The sequence below is a fragment of the Vicugna pacos genome, chromosome 2, assembly GCF_048564905.1.
Source record: "Vicugna pacos chromosome 2, VicPac4, whole genome shotgun sequence".
Taxonomy (NCBI): domain Eukaryota; kingdom Metazoa; phylum Chordata; class Mammalia; order Artiodactyla; family Camelidae; genus Vicugna; species Vicugna pacos.
Window position 1 is genome coordinate 92,689,700 of NC_132988.1, and position 14,882 is coordinate 92,704,581.

General features: G+C 41.9%; 1 protein-coding gene across 1 annotated transcript; it reads right to left on the reverse strand.

The window, feature by feature from the left end:
- Positions 1-495: 495 nt before the first annotated feature.
- Positions 496-9,839, reverse strand: CHRNA9 (cholinergic receptor nicotinic alpha 9 subunit). Its single transcript, XM_072973862.1, has 6 exons — positions 9,782-9,839; positions 9,448-9,616; positions 9,022-9,167; positions 7,921-8,075; positions 4,140-4,672; positions 496-1,084 (listed from the first exon to the last, which is right to left on the reverse strand). Exons 2-6 carry the CDS (start codon positions 9,509-9,511, stop codon positions 543-545), a joined length of 1,440 nt encoding a protein of 479 aa, XP_072829963.1. The 5' UTR covers positions 9,512-9,616; positions 9,782-9,839; the 3' UTR covers positions 496-542.
- Positions 9,840-14,882: the final 5,043 nt, after the last annotated feature.

The window sequence follows — 14,882 nt, forward strand, 5'->3', positions numbered from 1 at the left end:
GTTGCTGCTGATTCTTAGACTTTCTTCATATGGGACAAGATTTGTTGTTCCATCATTTAAGATATGGCTTGAAAGGCACCAGGCCTGAGAAAAGTAACATTAAGACTTAAATCACACTAAAGAATATATGGCAAGTTTCCTTTTTCAAAAGTATGTTCTAATATGGACTAAGGAGAAAATGAGTTTCTTTTGTTTTGCTTTAAATTTTAAATCGAATGTAGTGTACTTTGTTACCTGCACTGCTAAAGGGATGAATAATTGAACGAGAGGCCAGCCACCTACCACTCTGGTGGACTATAAAAGGGGTCTTTCTGCATTTCTTCCATTTTCCTACCCTTGAAATTTTGGACCTCCCGCTTAATTTAATCTGACAGCTAGCTATAATATTGGTCTGCAGTTAAAAATAAAAAGACAATATAACCCCTAAATTATATATATTTGTGTATGTGTGTGTCTATAGATTTAGATATTTCTGACTTGGAAGAGCATTAGAGTAGATCACAGGGAATTTTACTGATTTATCCCCACCTACCAAATACTCACTAATCTGCCCTTGCTATGATCAAAATAGTCATCACAAACACCATAATGAAAAAAATCCACATAAAGAATCGGTCTATGACTTTTGCCACCTTTTTCCATTCGCTCCCCTTGGAATTGGTGGCCCTGTGGTCTTTGAGGCACTTGGCAATGTATTCAATATTCTTTGTCAGTACTTGGTACCGTGCACAGTAACTGTCAGCATCCTGTGGATTCTCACCCTGGTATCCCAAGTCATTCTTTAAGAGTTTGTTCATTTCCTTCTTTCTGGGAAGGTCTTTGTTTCTGGTTGTTTTCAGATTAGGTTCTGGAAGTTTGCCATAAACCTTTGTGAGGTGGTCCCGCTGCCTGTCGTGGCGGGGGCTGAGGCAGCTCTCACCCACGTCGTAGACAAACAAGATCCTGGACATGTATTTCAGGATGACCACCCTGGCCCAGTGTGGCACTGGCCGGGCCTCGGCCCCGCAGAAGTGGATATTCATCACCATAATGGTCAAGGCAGTGGAGGCTGTGATCAAGGCCATCGTGGCTATGTAGTATTTGCCTGGGAAACAACCACCACCAAGTTAGCTTAAAACTGTCGTCATGCTTGGCTCAAAAAGAAACAAATGCCTCTTGTGAGGAAGCTGTATACACTAATAGTTCCTAGTACAAATATTTGAATAAAACGGGGTTAAAATCTGAGCTCTGTCACTCACTAGACTTGCAACCTGGAGCACTTTACATGTTCCTGGTAAGCCTCAGCTTCCTTCTCTATAAAATGACCACAGTAATAGTATCTAACTCATAGGAATATGGTGGGGCTTAACTGAGAAAATACATGTAAAGTTCTCAGCACTGTCCCTTGCACTGAGTTAAAAGGTTGGTGAAGTTTTGCTGAGATCATGATGTGAAAAACTGCTTTGAACAAACAAATAAGCAAACAATGAATAATCTTGGCCAGTTCTCAGAATTGTCTTTGGATCTCATTAATATAAAAGCTCACTACTATTGGGGAAGAAAAGAGACACTCTGTCAGTGTTAGTCTTTAACATGTGATTACATAAAGCAAGTATTCATGAAAAAAGAAAATTAAGGAAGAAAACAATAAAGATAGGGTACAAATTTATGAAATATAAAACAAAGAACCTAAAAGATGAACAAAACCAAAAGCAAGCTATTCGAAAAGAGTAATACAATTGATGAACCTTTGATAAGGCCACCCATGGATAGAGGTGGAAGAGAAAAAGGATGCAAAAGAAAAAAATGAAAGAATAGAAATATAGAAAATAATAAAATAATATTATAAATAGTTATATGATAACACATTTGAAAACCTAGATGAAACTTCTACAGGTATATAGACTATCACATTTAGTGTAAGAAGAAAGAACGCTTGAAGAGAAATGGGAATTAGTCAAATACCTCTACCCACCCACACCCAAAAAGTTCTAGAGCCAAAAGGTTTTATAGGCAAGTTTCACCAAATTTTTAGGAAACAGATAACTCATATCTTCTGCAGGTTGTTTCAGAAATAGAAAAGAGGGAAAAATGCCTAGCTCATCTTATGAAGAAAATGTAACCTTGATTTCAAAAGTAATAAGAAAGGAAGTATTAAGGCCATTTCACTTATAGACACATTTGAGAAAATCCTATATAAATTACTGGCTAATTAAATCCTGTCTTTAACTGATAATTCATCATGATGAAGAACAGTTTGGTTCAACATCAGAAAACAGTAGTGTAATTCACTACATTAATGGAATAAAAGAAAAAACTCATTTATCTTAACAGATAAAGACAATGCATTTGATATTGTTCACCATCTGTTTACTATTTGTTGAAAGCTCTGAGTAATCCAAAAATAAAGGGAATCTTTCTTAACATTGTAAAGGCTATGGGTCAAAAGTCAGGATCAAATGCTACACAATACAAAAAAGTTAAACACATTTCTATGAGATTGGAAGTACATTTCATAAGTGATACAAATAACAAATTGTGATTATGAATTAATAGTCTCAAGATCTATGTGCACCCTTCCTAAAAACATACAGTTCATATTATCACAGAAAAACGTAATGCTTATAAAATTCTTGAGACATGTCCTGAGACATCTGTCTTCAGAAACTGAGCCAGCTTGCTTTTGAATGTCACTGCTCAAGAAGAGAGAGGCACCTGCCAGTTGATCCTGCCTCAAATATGGTTATGATTGGATGTCATCACTGTCTATCATTTCTGCCTTAGGAGAGGTAATAAAAGTGCTAATACACCTCTTCCTCTTTTTTAGTGGTGGTGAGAAAGGAGAGAACCTTCTGTGTCTATTTTTCAAAAAGGAGAGAGAGTGTGTGTGTGTGTGTGTGTGTGTGAGGGGCTTGCTTGGAGAGACATAGCAACCAATATAGTAATAAAGGCTGAATATTGCATAATACTAGATTCAGTAGAGGGTAAAAAGGCAGTGTAAAATCCGTTTTATATTTGTCTCCAAGTCCTTTGGTGTTCTGAAATTTCTCCTCATTGCTTACTTTAAAGAACCAAAAGTTAAGGTCTAGCTTCTGATCCTGGTAAGTATCTATTACAATAGCAAGTCACTGAGATAGAGGTGTTGGATCTAGTGTTACCCTTGGTGGCAGGAAGTAGGTATTAAATGTGTTAGGAGGGATCTCAGAATGAGGTAGGTAAAGGAAAGGAGGGAGGGATGGTAGCCACAGTCTACACTCCTACCCTTAGAAGGACAATTTATTATTGCAGATTTTTGAAAATGTGGTCTTTTTTAGAATCACCTCAGGTTCCCAAATCTTGCTCAAGATTCCTAAAAAAAGAAAAAAAAACCTCTTTGGGTGTAGAAACCTGCATTTTTAACAAGCTCTCCCACAGCTATTATTCCCAGTAAAGGTTGAGAATTACCCTGTTAAGGGTGGATGGAAGGCTTAGAAATCCAGTTCATCGTTTCTATCATGTTTACTATTCTTCCCAAGAAGAAATCCCTTGTGATGTGAAAAGATACTAATGGTCACTGTTTGCTGGGTGCTCACATGCCAGGCTCCGTGCCAAGCGCTGGCATGATGAGGCAGCAATTACACAGAATTTGCAGTTGATGAAGCAACTTGCTTAAGGTTGATCAAGGAATGAGTGGTGAAGTCAGAGTTCAGATGCAGACGTCTTGGACTTCCAAATCAGGGCCTTAACTTACAAGCCAGTAGTTTTTAGACTTAAACAAAAAGTGTATCAAAATCACCCAGAAAGCTTGTTAAAACAGTTGGCCAGACCTCACCCTCAGAGTTTCCAATTCAGTAGGTCTAGGGTGGGCCCTGAGAATTTGTATTTCTAAAATGATGCAGTTGCTGTGGGTCCAGGGACCACACTTTGAGAACCACTGCTCTAAACTCTATTGCTGGCGTTCCTCTTTTGTGTAAACCTGGAGACCACGAGACCAGTTTTGTCTCCAACAGCCACATCTGTATTCAAAGATGCCAACTGAGGACACTAAATGAAGGCTGTGACAGCCCATGTTGAGTTTGAGGTTGACCTAATTGTTTTCCTAATTGTTATGAGTTTAGAGGCACAGATACAACCCCAGTCACTACAAAGCTAGGCTCAAAGTGTAAGACACTTGAACTCACCTATCAGAGGGACATTCTCCGAGGCTGGCATGATCTCTGCCACCATGAGCTGAAATACGGTCATGGCCAACAGTATGGTCACTCCCAGGGAGACCTTCTCCCCAGAGGCTGCTGGGAGATAAAAACTCAAGGGAGCCAGAAAAGATATGAGGACGCATGGGATGAGGAGGTTGACGATGTAGAAGGAGGACCTCCTCTTCAGAAGGAGAGTGAATGTCACATCTGGGTAAGGCTCAGAGCAGCAGCCGTAGGAGATCACATTCTTCACAGCAGGCATGCCATGGACCTCCCACTCCACATCTTCGATGAAGTCGGAGAGGTCTCCACTATCCAGGGCATTGAATATGTCTACCTGATTGCCATTGTAGGTCCAGGAACCAAAGGTCAGGTTGCACTGCTGATTATCAAAGGGGAAGTAGGTGACATCTACCACACAGGAGCTTTTGGTGATGGCCGGTGAATCCCAGGTGATCAGCCCGTCATATCGCAGGACCACATTGGTGTTCACAGGCTCGGAAGATTCATCATCAGCCCTGAAGGTCAGAGGAAGAAAGTGAAAGCTGTTTGCCAGGACAACTCACTGAGTTCCTTACCGTAGACAGCTCACTGCCCTATGCCCATCACTGCACTGTCTTTGGCAATGGATCACCATTCCTGTCACCACGGCTTGAAAATCTGGAATCCACTCTAATTTTGCCCTTCTTCCTCATCTCCTGTAACTAGTCAGGGCCGAGTTCATTTTGATTCTTCCTTTAAAGCATCTCTGCTCCGTGTCCCTTCCTCTCCACTCCCAGTGCCACTCTCCTGGTCCAAGTATAACGATTCCAACATCCAGCCAAAAAATAAATGAGGCTAAAATCTGACAGGGAGGCTCTGCTTACCTGATTTTGTTAACTTTTGGCACAAGAATAACAAAGTAGCTTTTTGTTGCTGTTGGAAGATATGTACGTGCTTACTGCAGAACATTTGAAAAACACAGAGAAAATTTATTCACCCGTAATCTAAGAGATAACAATTTATTCTAGATATATCTTCCTTTTGCTTTATCAACATTTATGCCTGGTATTTGGGGAGTACAGAATTGCTGTTTTGCTTTAAGGAATGACTCATTCTCCACCATCATGAAGGCAGATGAAGCCAAGGCCTGGATGTGGGACCCAAGTTAGATCCAGCTGCTTCACTCTCTCTGGAATTTAGATCTTAAGCAGAGGAATCCAAAGACCAAAAAGAGTCGCCCTGGTGATGGCTTCCTATAAAAATCAATTAATTTTTTAAAAGATCAATAGTCCCTGCTGTCTTGAACTATAGAGTGGTCCCAATCTGTCCTTTCCAAGGTCTGGTCATTGACCTTTTTTTCCCTTTAATTCAGTTAGCTGTACCATGTACTTCCAACATATTCCTTTTATTCACAAGTTAGACAAAGTCAGTTTCCAATGCTTACAGTCATAACTGATATGCTGTTAACATTTTAGTGCATATTTTTCCAAGTCTTCCTTACAACTTTTTCCCTACAAAATATATTATGGCTAAACATAATGTGGTATGCAGGATTAGATCCTGGAACAGAAAAATACATTAGTGAAAAAAGCTGCTGAAATCCAAATAAAGTCTGTAGTGTAGTTAATAGTATTATATTAGTTTTGACAAGTGTACTATGGTCATATAAGATGTAACATTACAGGAAACTGGGTGAAGAGTATATAGAAACTCTGTGCCATCTTTGTATCTTTTCTACAAAACTAAAATTATCTCCAAATAAAAAGTTAATTTACAAAAAAAAGTTGAGACAAAATTTTAAAATGTATGTAGTCATCTGTTCATATTCTTCTGCAACATTATTTTTAAGACTAAATGGTATTCAACTATATTCCATTATAGAGATATGCCATAATTATTTAACCAGTTCACTGATGTTCAACATTATGGTTGTTTCCAGTTTCTGCATTTATAAGCAATGTAGTAGTGAACATCCTTGTGGTCAAATTGTTGCATTTATCCATTGACTCTTTCCTTAGGTTAAATTGCTAGAATAGGGTGTGGTAGATCAAAGAACTGGCATGTTATTAAAATTTAGGTACCACAATGTTAACCATAATGGTCTGATTGGGACCACTGTAATCAGACCATTACAGTTGAATTACGGTGCTCAGTTTTTAATGGACGTTTAGAGAGAGGATCTTTAATGTAGGTCTTGTGAAGACAACAAAGTGAATTTTTTGAATGCCTGAACATGACCTCTGTAACAAAGAGAAGTATATACAGTTAGTTATATGAGAAGTGAGAACTGGAACATCACTCACCCATCCTACCTTCCGTGGAGACCTGGGGACCAGAAGATCCAAAACAAAACTGTCTGCAATTGGAAGGCAAAGAAGACTAGAGAATCAACCCAGAGGAACAGAGAAGAGTTGATTACTCAGTGTGGTGAAAAGGTTCTATGGGGAATGGTCAGCGGGATCAGGGCTATGATTCAAGAGGTCATGATCCCTGGGCCAGCTCTCTGAAAAAGGACTGAGACTGAAATCCAGACTGCAGCCTACCAGTGCTGCTTCCTGAAGGGAAATCCATGCCCAGCAGAAGGCTAAGCTCCCAGCAGAGTCACCCTGAGCCACCTCTCATTCATCTTGCTCTGAGTCAAAGGGGAACCTTTCCTGACTCTCAGAAACTTGTGTTTCAGAGTGAAAAGAGAGAGGAGCCCCTTTGACAACAGGTGGGGCAACTGAGCCTCAGCTGTGACAGAGCAATCTGCTTCCTTCTCAAAGTGCGGCCCACGCGCCAGCAGCACTACTGTCTGGAGCTCGTAGAACTGCAGAGCATCCGACTCACCCCCAGACCTAATGAATCAGCATCTGCATTTTAACAAGTTCTTCAGGTGGTTTACGCACACGTTACAATTTGAGAAACTTAAACCTTACCTACCCATTCACCCAGGCCCCTTGCTCTCAGATCGAGAAAAGGCCATCTGGTGATCTTATGGTCTAGTTCACCTTCCACTCCATACAAAGTCCAAAACCCATAGGCCAGCTTCTAGCTGGCCCATTCTGATTTAATCTTAGTAGTATCATGTATTATTGATACACGACCTTAGACAAAGGAGCATCACTGTTACGGGTTGAACTGTGTCTGTGAAAAATTCATATGTTGAAATCCTAGCTCCTGGCACTTCACAATGTGACCTTATTTGGAATAGGTCATTGCAGATGTAATTAGTTAAGAAGAGGTTATACTGATGTAGGGTGGGCACCTAATTCAACATGACTGGTGCCCTCACATGAGGGAAAATACAGATACAGAAAACACACAGGGAGAACGCCATGTGAAGAAGGAGGAGGAGACTAGGGTGACGCTTCTACAGTCGAGGAACCAAGGCTGCCAGCAACCACCAGATAAGCCAGAGGAGAGATATGGAATAGAGTCTTCCTTGCAGCCCTCAGACAGAACCAGCTTTGCCAATCCCTTGATCTTGCACATCCAGCATCTAGAACTGGGAGATGACACATTTCTGTTGTTTCAGCCACGCAGTTTGCGGTACTTTGTCACAGTAGCCCCAGCAAACTAACACAGCTTCCCATACAGTTTCTCACCTGAAAAGGGGACTGTGACTCTAAGATTTTATGACCTATTTTTATCATCTGAAGCTTTATGATCATCACTTCAGGGCTTAGGAACATGAACTGACTAAAATTCATGCGTGTTTAAAACATTCACGCTTTTATTCATTATGTTTCCCTTCTATTAACTCAACAAGTTCACTCCTGAGAAACTGCTGACTTGCACTTACTTGTTATACAGGACAATATCCGGCCTCCACACCAGGTCGCTGGGGATCCTGATGGAGTCCAGCCCATCATACTGGTCTCGATCCCACGTGAGATATGCGTCGTGCCAGATTTGGCGGATCCATAAATAGGCCGTCAGAATTTGATTTCTTTCATCCTGCAAAATAAACCCAGATGTAACTTTGTCCTGGAGACACCTCAACTGAATGCCCTTCGTTTCTACAACACTTGTCTTCAAAACAGGATTTCCAGGAGCACTCATTGATTTCCAAAACGTGAGTCAGAGTTTTCCAGTCTACCCGTCCTCGATGGACTGCCAAAGCCATATATTTTTTTTTTGCTTGATTTAGTGTTTGGAATGTAAACTGGACAAATATTTAAATCATCAGCTCTTTGCATGGATCACCGGCTTAAATTTCTCTGAATATTGATCAACTGATGATTCATTTGAATGAAAAAGTCAGGAAACATCAACAAGGTACAGAAGAAAAGCCTTTCAAGTTTCATAACTTTGTGTAGTTAAAATATAGACACTAAGTAAGGTCTGTCATTTTAAAACACCACCTTTTTTAAAAAATTGGGATAAAAATTCACATGACATGAAACTCACCATTTTAACCATTTTAAAGTATACAATTCAGCAGCTTCTAGTTTATTTACAATGTCATGCAACCAATGCCACTCTCTAATTCCAGAACATTTCATCACCCCCAAAAAGAAACCCTATGACCATCAAGCAGTCAATCATCATTCCTCTGTCATTCCCACAGCGCCTGACAACCACTACTCTGCTTTCTGTCTCTATGGTGCTGCTAATTTTGCAAATTTTGTAGAAACGGAACACATAATGGAACACATAAACAGAACACAAAACCATCTTGCTTTAGATGTGAATGTTAATGGCCAGGATTAAGTCACGCTTAGTGAAATTAATTTTGTAGAAAGCTTTCTTCCCCTGGAATTTCCTTTTCCCACCAGCTTGTCCACAGAGCTGCCTGTTCTCATTTCCTCTCAAATTCCCAGTTTAAGACATTCCCTTTGGAAAGCACTGTTAGTTTCATTCTAAACAGCACTCCAAAGAGTCACTGCTATATGCTACTCACCATATCCTTGATCTGAGAAAGTGTAATCTGGAGCGTGACATTCAGGACTTTATCTGTATCCTCTACTGGACGAAGAGCGTTGGAATAATCTTCAAAAAGGTCATTAAACAGTCTCTGAGCATATTTTCCATCTGCTGTTTCTACGGCTGCTTGAAAAGAGGGACCTGGATCAGACTTCAGTGTCATGTATTTCAAGGCAAAGACTGAGGACTAGCCTTGGAGACGACCCAGCATCAGAGACAAGCTCTGGGTCGATCGATGGGAGTTATTTTTCTGGCATGCCCTATGGAATTAGCATGAGTTGGGAAGAAGTTGGATTACTCCCTAGCAATTAGAGCATTTGTTCTGTTTCCTGATTCATCCCACATCCCACCAAAGAAGTGCCCCAGATGAGTCAGGATAGTTACACACTTACCAGCCTCTTACCTCTCAGTCTTGAGGCAGCAAAGTAAATCCAGCAAAAAGAGATGCAGGAATGGGGCCAGTTCATCTTTTCCCTAAGCCTCTGTGAATCCCCAGCCAGGCAGTGCAGCCTTCCACTTCCTTCCGTGAATGGGAAGGGACTGGGCACAAAGATCCCACTCCGCTGCTGTCCCTGCACAGCAGATGGCTTGCAGCACACAAAGGGCTGAGGTCCTGAGATCCCTCCCCCGTAATCTGAGACCGGCAGCTCCAGCAGCTGAGATACCAGGAGCCCCCATGGGTTAGGTCAGGCAGTGCTGCTCTGTGGGGACTGTCCCAGTTGAGGATCCCTAGTTACCTTCAGCAGAAATATCCAGACCAGCCTTTCAAGGGAAGAGAGGTAGGAGCTGGACACCCCTGAGATTCTGCCTAAGCAGAATGGGCACTTTTTGCACCTGCAACAAGAAGATTCAGCCTGAGTCCGTGGACTAAGGAAAGTTGAACCGACCCAGCCATGAGATAGCTGTCTGGAAAGGCCCTATGCTCTTTGAGTGGCATTTGATAAAAGGAAAGAGAAGTAGTTCCATGATCTCCAGAATAGGTTGGCATTTGGGTTTCTTCTCTGCCTTCTGTTTCTCATCACTCCTTCAGCTGTCCCACCGGGCTCGGATCTTGTACAGTAATATGTGTGAGTCTATGTGTGTGTGTATTGGGGGCTGGGGAGCACTGGATGGGAGAAGAGCAAACACTCCCTTCAGAAGCAACAGCAGCACTGTGACTTGGATTAGGAGTGGAAGACCTAGGTCTCACAGCCAACCCAAACACTTCTTTGCTTTATAATCCTGAGCTTCCCTGAACTAGAGACCAGGAAAATAATATTCCCTCTCTCCAAGAGCTACTGGTATCACGAAGCACTTTGCAGATTGTAAAGCACTATGTAAATGTTAGTAATTTTCACCTCTGATTAGCTTTGCAGATGCAGAATTCTGTACTCACCAAGTCACTTAGGGTTTACTAGCTCTAGGGGAAAGCAAAGGCTCAAGGGCTCACCAAATCAGCACAAAAATGATTCATAACTAATGGTGATATTACTAAGATGTTATCCTTTTACATTTGAAAATGCTACTTTGTATAATTTCAGCCATTTCTCATATGTGATCTAATATTGCTCACACAAAAGAATGTCAATTTCCAATTGCCATAGCCTGCTTCTCCTCTTGCCTGGGGCGGGGGGGAGGTGGGGGAACTGCCTTAGAAAACCAAATTAAGATCATTCGGTTGCCTGGAGTCACTGCAAGGGAATTGGATAGCTCTACTTCATCAGGTTACAGCCACCTGATGAGTCACCAGCCCCTCTTCGGGAATACATCCTACGAATGGAATAGACACTCAAGCTGTCAGCTACGGGTTTCTTAATTGCCTATGCCCTTGTGTTGATTGCGAAGATGTTATTTTCCTAATGCCCTTCGTCTGACTCACCCATCAAATGACACAGTTCCTGGTGCCCACACTCAGCCCTCCCTCTTCCAAAAAAACCATCCGCTCTGGAATCTCAGAAGCTGAGGGGCCTTTTAAAATTGAGTGAATGCCTCATTTTCACATGAGGAAACTGATGTCTGGAGATGTGAGTGGCTTGCTTCCAGCAGCACTTGGCCAGAGACAGAATCCAGGCCACCCGCCCCAGCCCAATGTGCTCACCACAGCCTCTCCTCCTCCTCGTCGTCCTCCACCCACACAGCACTTGATGCCTGCTCAGTGCTGACTTCCTCGTAGTGAGAGCCTCTCTCCCTTATGTGTCCTCAATGCCTCACATCACAGAGAGCAGCCCCTGGAATAGGAGCTCAGCGAATGCATGATGTTCACTACTGTAGCTGCTGCTTGAAAGTGGCCTTGAAAGTGGTCACCTTTGGTAGTCTGATGGCTTTTCATTAACTCAGTTCATTCAATTGGTCACTTGGAGGTTTTTTTTTTAAATGATAACAGCTGATACTCACCTATCAGTGTTAACACAAACGAAATTAAACCAATACTTTAGGGGGGTGCAATTCTGTTTTTTTATAGCAAAGATATTAATGACTAGAAAGCAAATTCATTTTAAAGACAACCACTAGGTGTTTTCCTAGGGGACCTACTCTTACCCAACCACTACCTTTCCCTTAGCTCCAAACCATACCCAAAAAGAGAGAGAGACCTGTAACATAGTGGTCCTGTAGCCTGCAGGATACTAATGGAAGGACAAATCTGTTGAATTCACCATTTTAGAGTTCAATATGGCTAAAAAGCTGGCAGAAAAAAAAAAAGCAGGCAGATATGCTTTAGACTGATTTTCTAAAATGTAGGTTCAGACAGCGAAAATAATCTGAATAAACGTCAGCCGTCCGGGAGTTTGGAAACTCCCACTTTCCTGAGCGCCCATTAATTTAGGATTAGTCATATCTGTTGGCATATTAACTCAGGTTCACAGAGCATGAAACCATTTAAGTTGGGAAGTTCATGCTGTTCGTTGTAGTAGCTGCCTTTTCCCTGCTCTTGGGTAGAAATTCTGAATAGCATTTCACCATAGTTTGTGTGATATCACCATGTGAGGGCAGTATACTCTGTCCAGAAAAAGGGACCCACAATTCAGAGAATTCCTAGAGAGCACAACAACCTTTCTAGCATCTGTACCCTTTGAGAAGCAGCACTCCTTGCCACAATTAAGTGTTCCAGCCATTTCAGAGTCGCTAGGAGCCAAATCCTCCTCCGTGGACCAATTCTGAAGGACTCATCTATTTCCAAAATATAATATTAGGATATCAGAGACATTCTGTAAGATCTTAATATTTTTAAACACCGTTTTTATTATATAAGCAATACATGTCTAGTGTAGAATGATTAGAAAGTATAGAAAAGCACAATGAAGGAAAAGAAAGGAGAAGAATCCAACCAGGCAGAGATAGAGCATCTTTTTTAAACGCTCATGGCACTGTGCTGTCATGTCCTGTGAGATCTGGAAGGACATCAAGCAGTAGCAAAATTCTGCCTTACTCCATGCAGATTATGAGCACAAAGAAATGCACATGATGCTTCTAAATACTCCTTTCCTGTTCTCAAGGGGTTGCATTGTAGTTCACACAGGATCTCCCTTGAATGGCCTCCCATTCTTTTCTACCCCTCTCCCTCCCCTCAGAGTCCCTGCTCAATCCTTTTTTGGCTGAAGATGCTGAGAACACTTTACCCATTGGGGTCAATCCTCCTGGAAGGCATCCCTGGCTCCATCCCTGGAGGAGGATGGCCGTGCTTCCACTCTTTGGAACAGAGCTCTTGCCTTCCTCCAACCCTTAACGAAGGCACTAAGGGTTGAGTCCAGGATCTCCTGCATGCCAAACATGCTCTCTACCACTGAGCTTTATCCCCACCTCAAAACATCCTAAATTTTATTTGTTAATGAAGGTAATGGGGATTGAATCTAGGACCCCGGGCATGCTAAGCATGCGCTCTCCTACTGAGTTATACCCTCCCACCCCAGTGCTTGGCTGACAGAGAATCCTAGTGAATTCTTTTGCAAAAAGGCCCTCTCCCCAGTAGCAGAACAGGGGAAAAGCAGGGAGGGTGAAGGAGTGAAGAGGACAAATTCTGTTACATGTATGTTTTTAAAACAAAAATTGCGAAAGTCAAACATAATATTTTGTAAAGGATATTTTCCCCCACAAATTAACATGGCATGAATATTTTCTCAATTTCATTAAATTTAGAATCAGAATATTTTTAATCCTTAAAAAGCTCACAGAATCCATCTAACTGACCGCCTTCATTTTACAGATGAAAAAACTGATGTCTGCCCAAGATGGGTAGATGGGCCAGGACGACAACTCTCCATTGAGAGCCAAGCCAGAGTCCCTCAGCCTCCCCTAGGAGGCCAGGCTTTCAGCAGAGGAGAGCTGTCCTGGGTGATCAGAGCTGTGGCACCTAACCAGTGGCTCCCAACTCAGAAGATGCCCAGACGGACCTCTGGGTCTGAGAAACTATTTCACTGCTACTTTCTAATGGATTCATCCTGAGCATGTGTCTCAAAGTTTAAAAACTCAAAGCTTTTTTAAAGGAGTAGTCTCCAGATTCTTTCACCATGCACCAGAGTTTGGGGTAAGACTTGGTAGCTGGGATGTCAAATCATGCCCAAAGCGCTACGGCCTACTGAGGCCACACTCTCTGAACAGTTTTGGGTTTGTTTTGTTTCTATTTTTATAACCAAGAAAAGCAGTATAGAGTTTAAGAACATAAACTCTGGAGTCAAACTGCTTGGATTCAAGCCTGCCCACCACTTACTAGCTGTGTAACTTTGGATGGATTACTTAACCTCTCTGTGCCTCTATTTCTACATCTACAAAACGGGGACAATTACAACGGTACCTGCATCTTAGGGCTGTTTTGAGAACTAAATGAGTTAACATATGTGAAACCCTTGAAACCAAGCAGGACCTTGGTGGGCTTTCCCAGAGACAGACACGTCCGCCAGCCTCAAGTCCCCCACCTCATATTCCCCACCTCTTGTTTGTAGAGAAGCTTTAGCATCCTTGGCCTCCCACAAGTCCAGAGAGCAAATTTAATCAGAGAAGTGAGAAAATGAGGGAAAAACAGATAGAACTCAAGCAAGACAAAATAACAATAGTTTAGCCATAAAACAGACTTTAGTTCCTCCACAAGGGCTGTAGATAATATCCTGAGCCATATCATTGAGTTGTTTTGCAGATACTAAACCTCCCACAGGCAGAAGAAATTCACTGAATGCTGACCACCAGCACTTAGACCCCAGACTGGTTGGTACCAGAAGGCTGATGATGTTGACTTCCAAAATACCACCCTGTTACCTCACCACCAGCCAATCAGAAGACTTTCCATGATCTGATCGGGCACCCCACCACCCTCACCCCTAACATTGCCTTTCCCTTCCATGAAAGCCGTCAGGGAGTTTAGGTCTTTTGAGCATTAGATGCCCATTCTCCTTGTTTGACACCTTGCAATCAACGCTGTAGTTTTCTTTGCACAACCTGGTGTCAGTAGATTGGCTTTGCTTCTTGTTGACTGAAAACAACTCAGATTTGGTTCTTTGGTTCAGTAACATCCTAGGAACAGTGTTTGATCATAAAAAGTGCAAAATAAGGATAATTAAAGGGGGAAACAGGCAACTCAGCACTTTTTAAATTGAGTATGTAACCTGTAGCCATAATTCACCTATCTACCTGCCTACCTATCCATTTCTCTCTCCTCTTCCCTGCCTCCTTCCCTTCTCTCTCTTTCTGTCTCTCTCCACCAACTTCTTGACAGAACTGTTTAGAGAATAATTATTCCATCTGACAAGCAATTTGTACTATGGGTGGGAGAATATCAGTCCTGCCATCTTCTTGTTGTCTTCTTTCACTGCAATATTAATATTGTCAATCCACTGTGGATTTACTTACCTTCTTATTTTTATAGCCATC

Bases quoted from the DNA above. Each gene is read 5' to 3' on its own strand.
- CHRNA9 (XM_072973862.1), bottom strand. From the start codon at position 9,511: ATGAACTGGCCCCATTCCTGCATCTCTTTTTGCTGGATTTACTTTGCT. The intron at 9,168-9,447 runs GTAAGAGGCTGG...CTTTTCAAGCAG, and splicing joins TGCTGCCTCAAGACTGAGAG to CCGTAGAAACAGCAGATGGA. The intron at 4,673-7,920 runs GTAAGTGCAAGT...TCTGACCTTCAG, and splicing joins GATATTGTCCTGTATAACAA to GGCTGATGATGAATCTTCCG.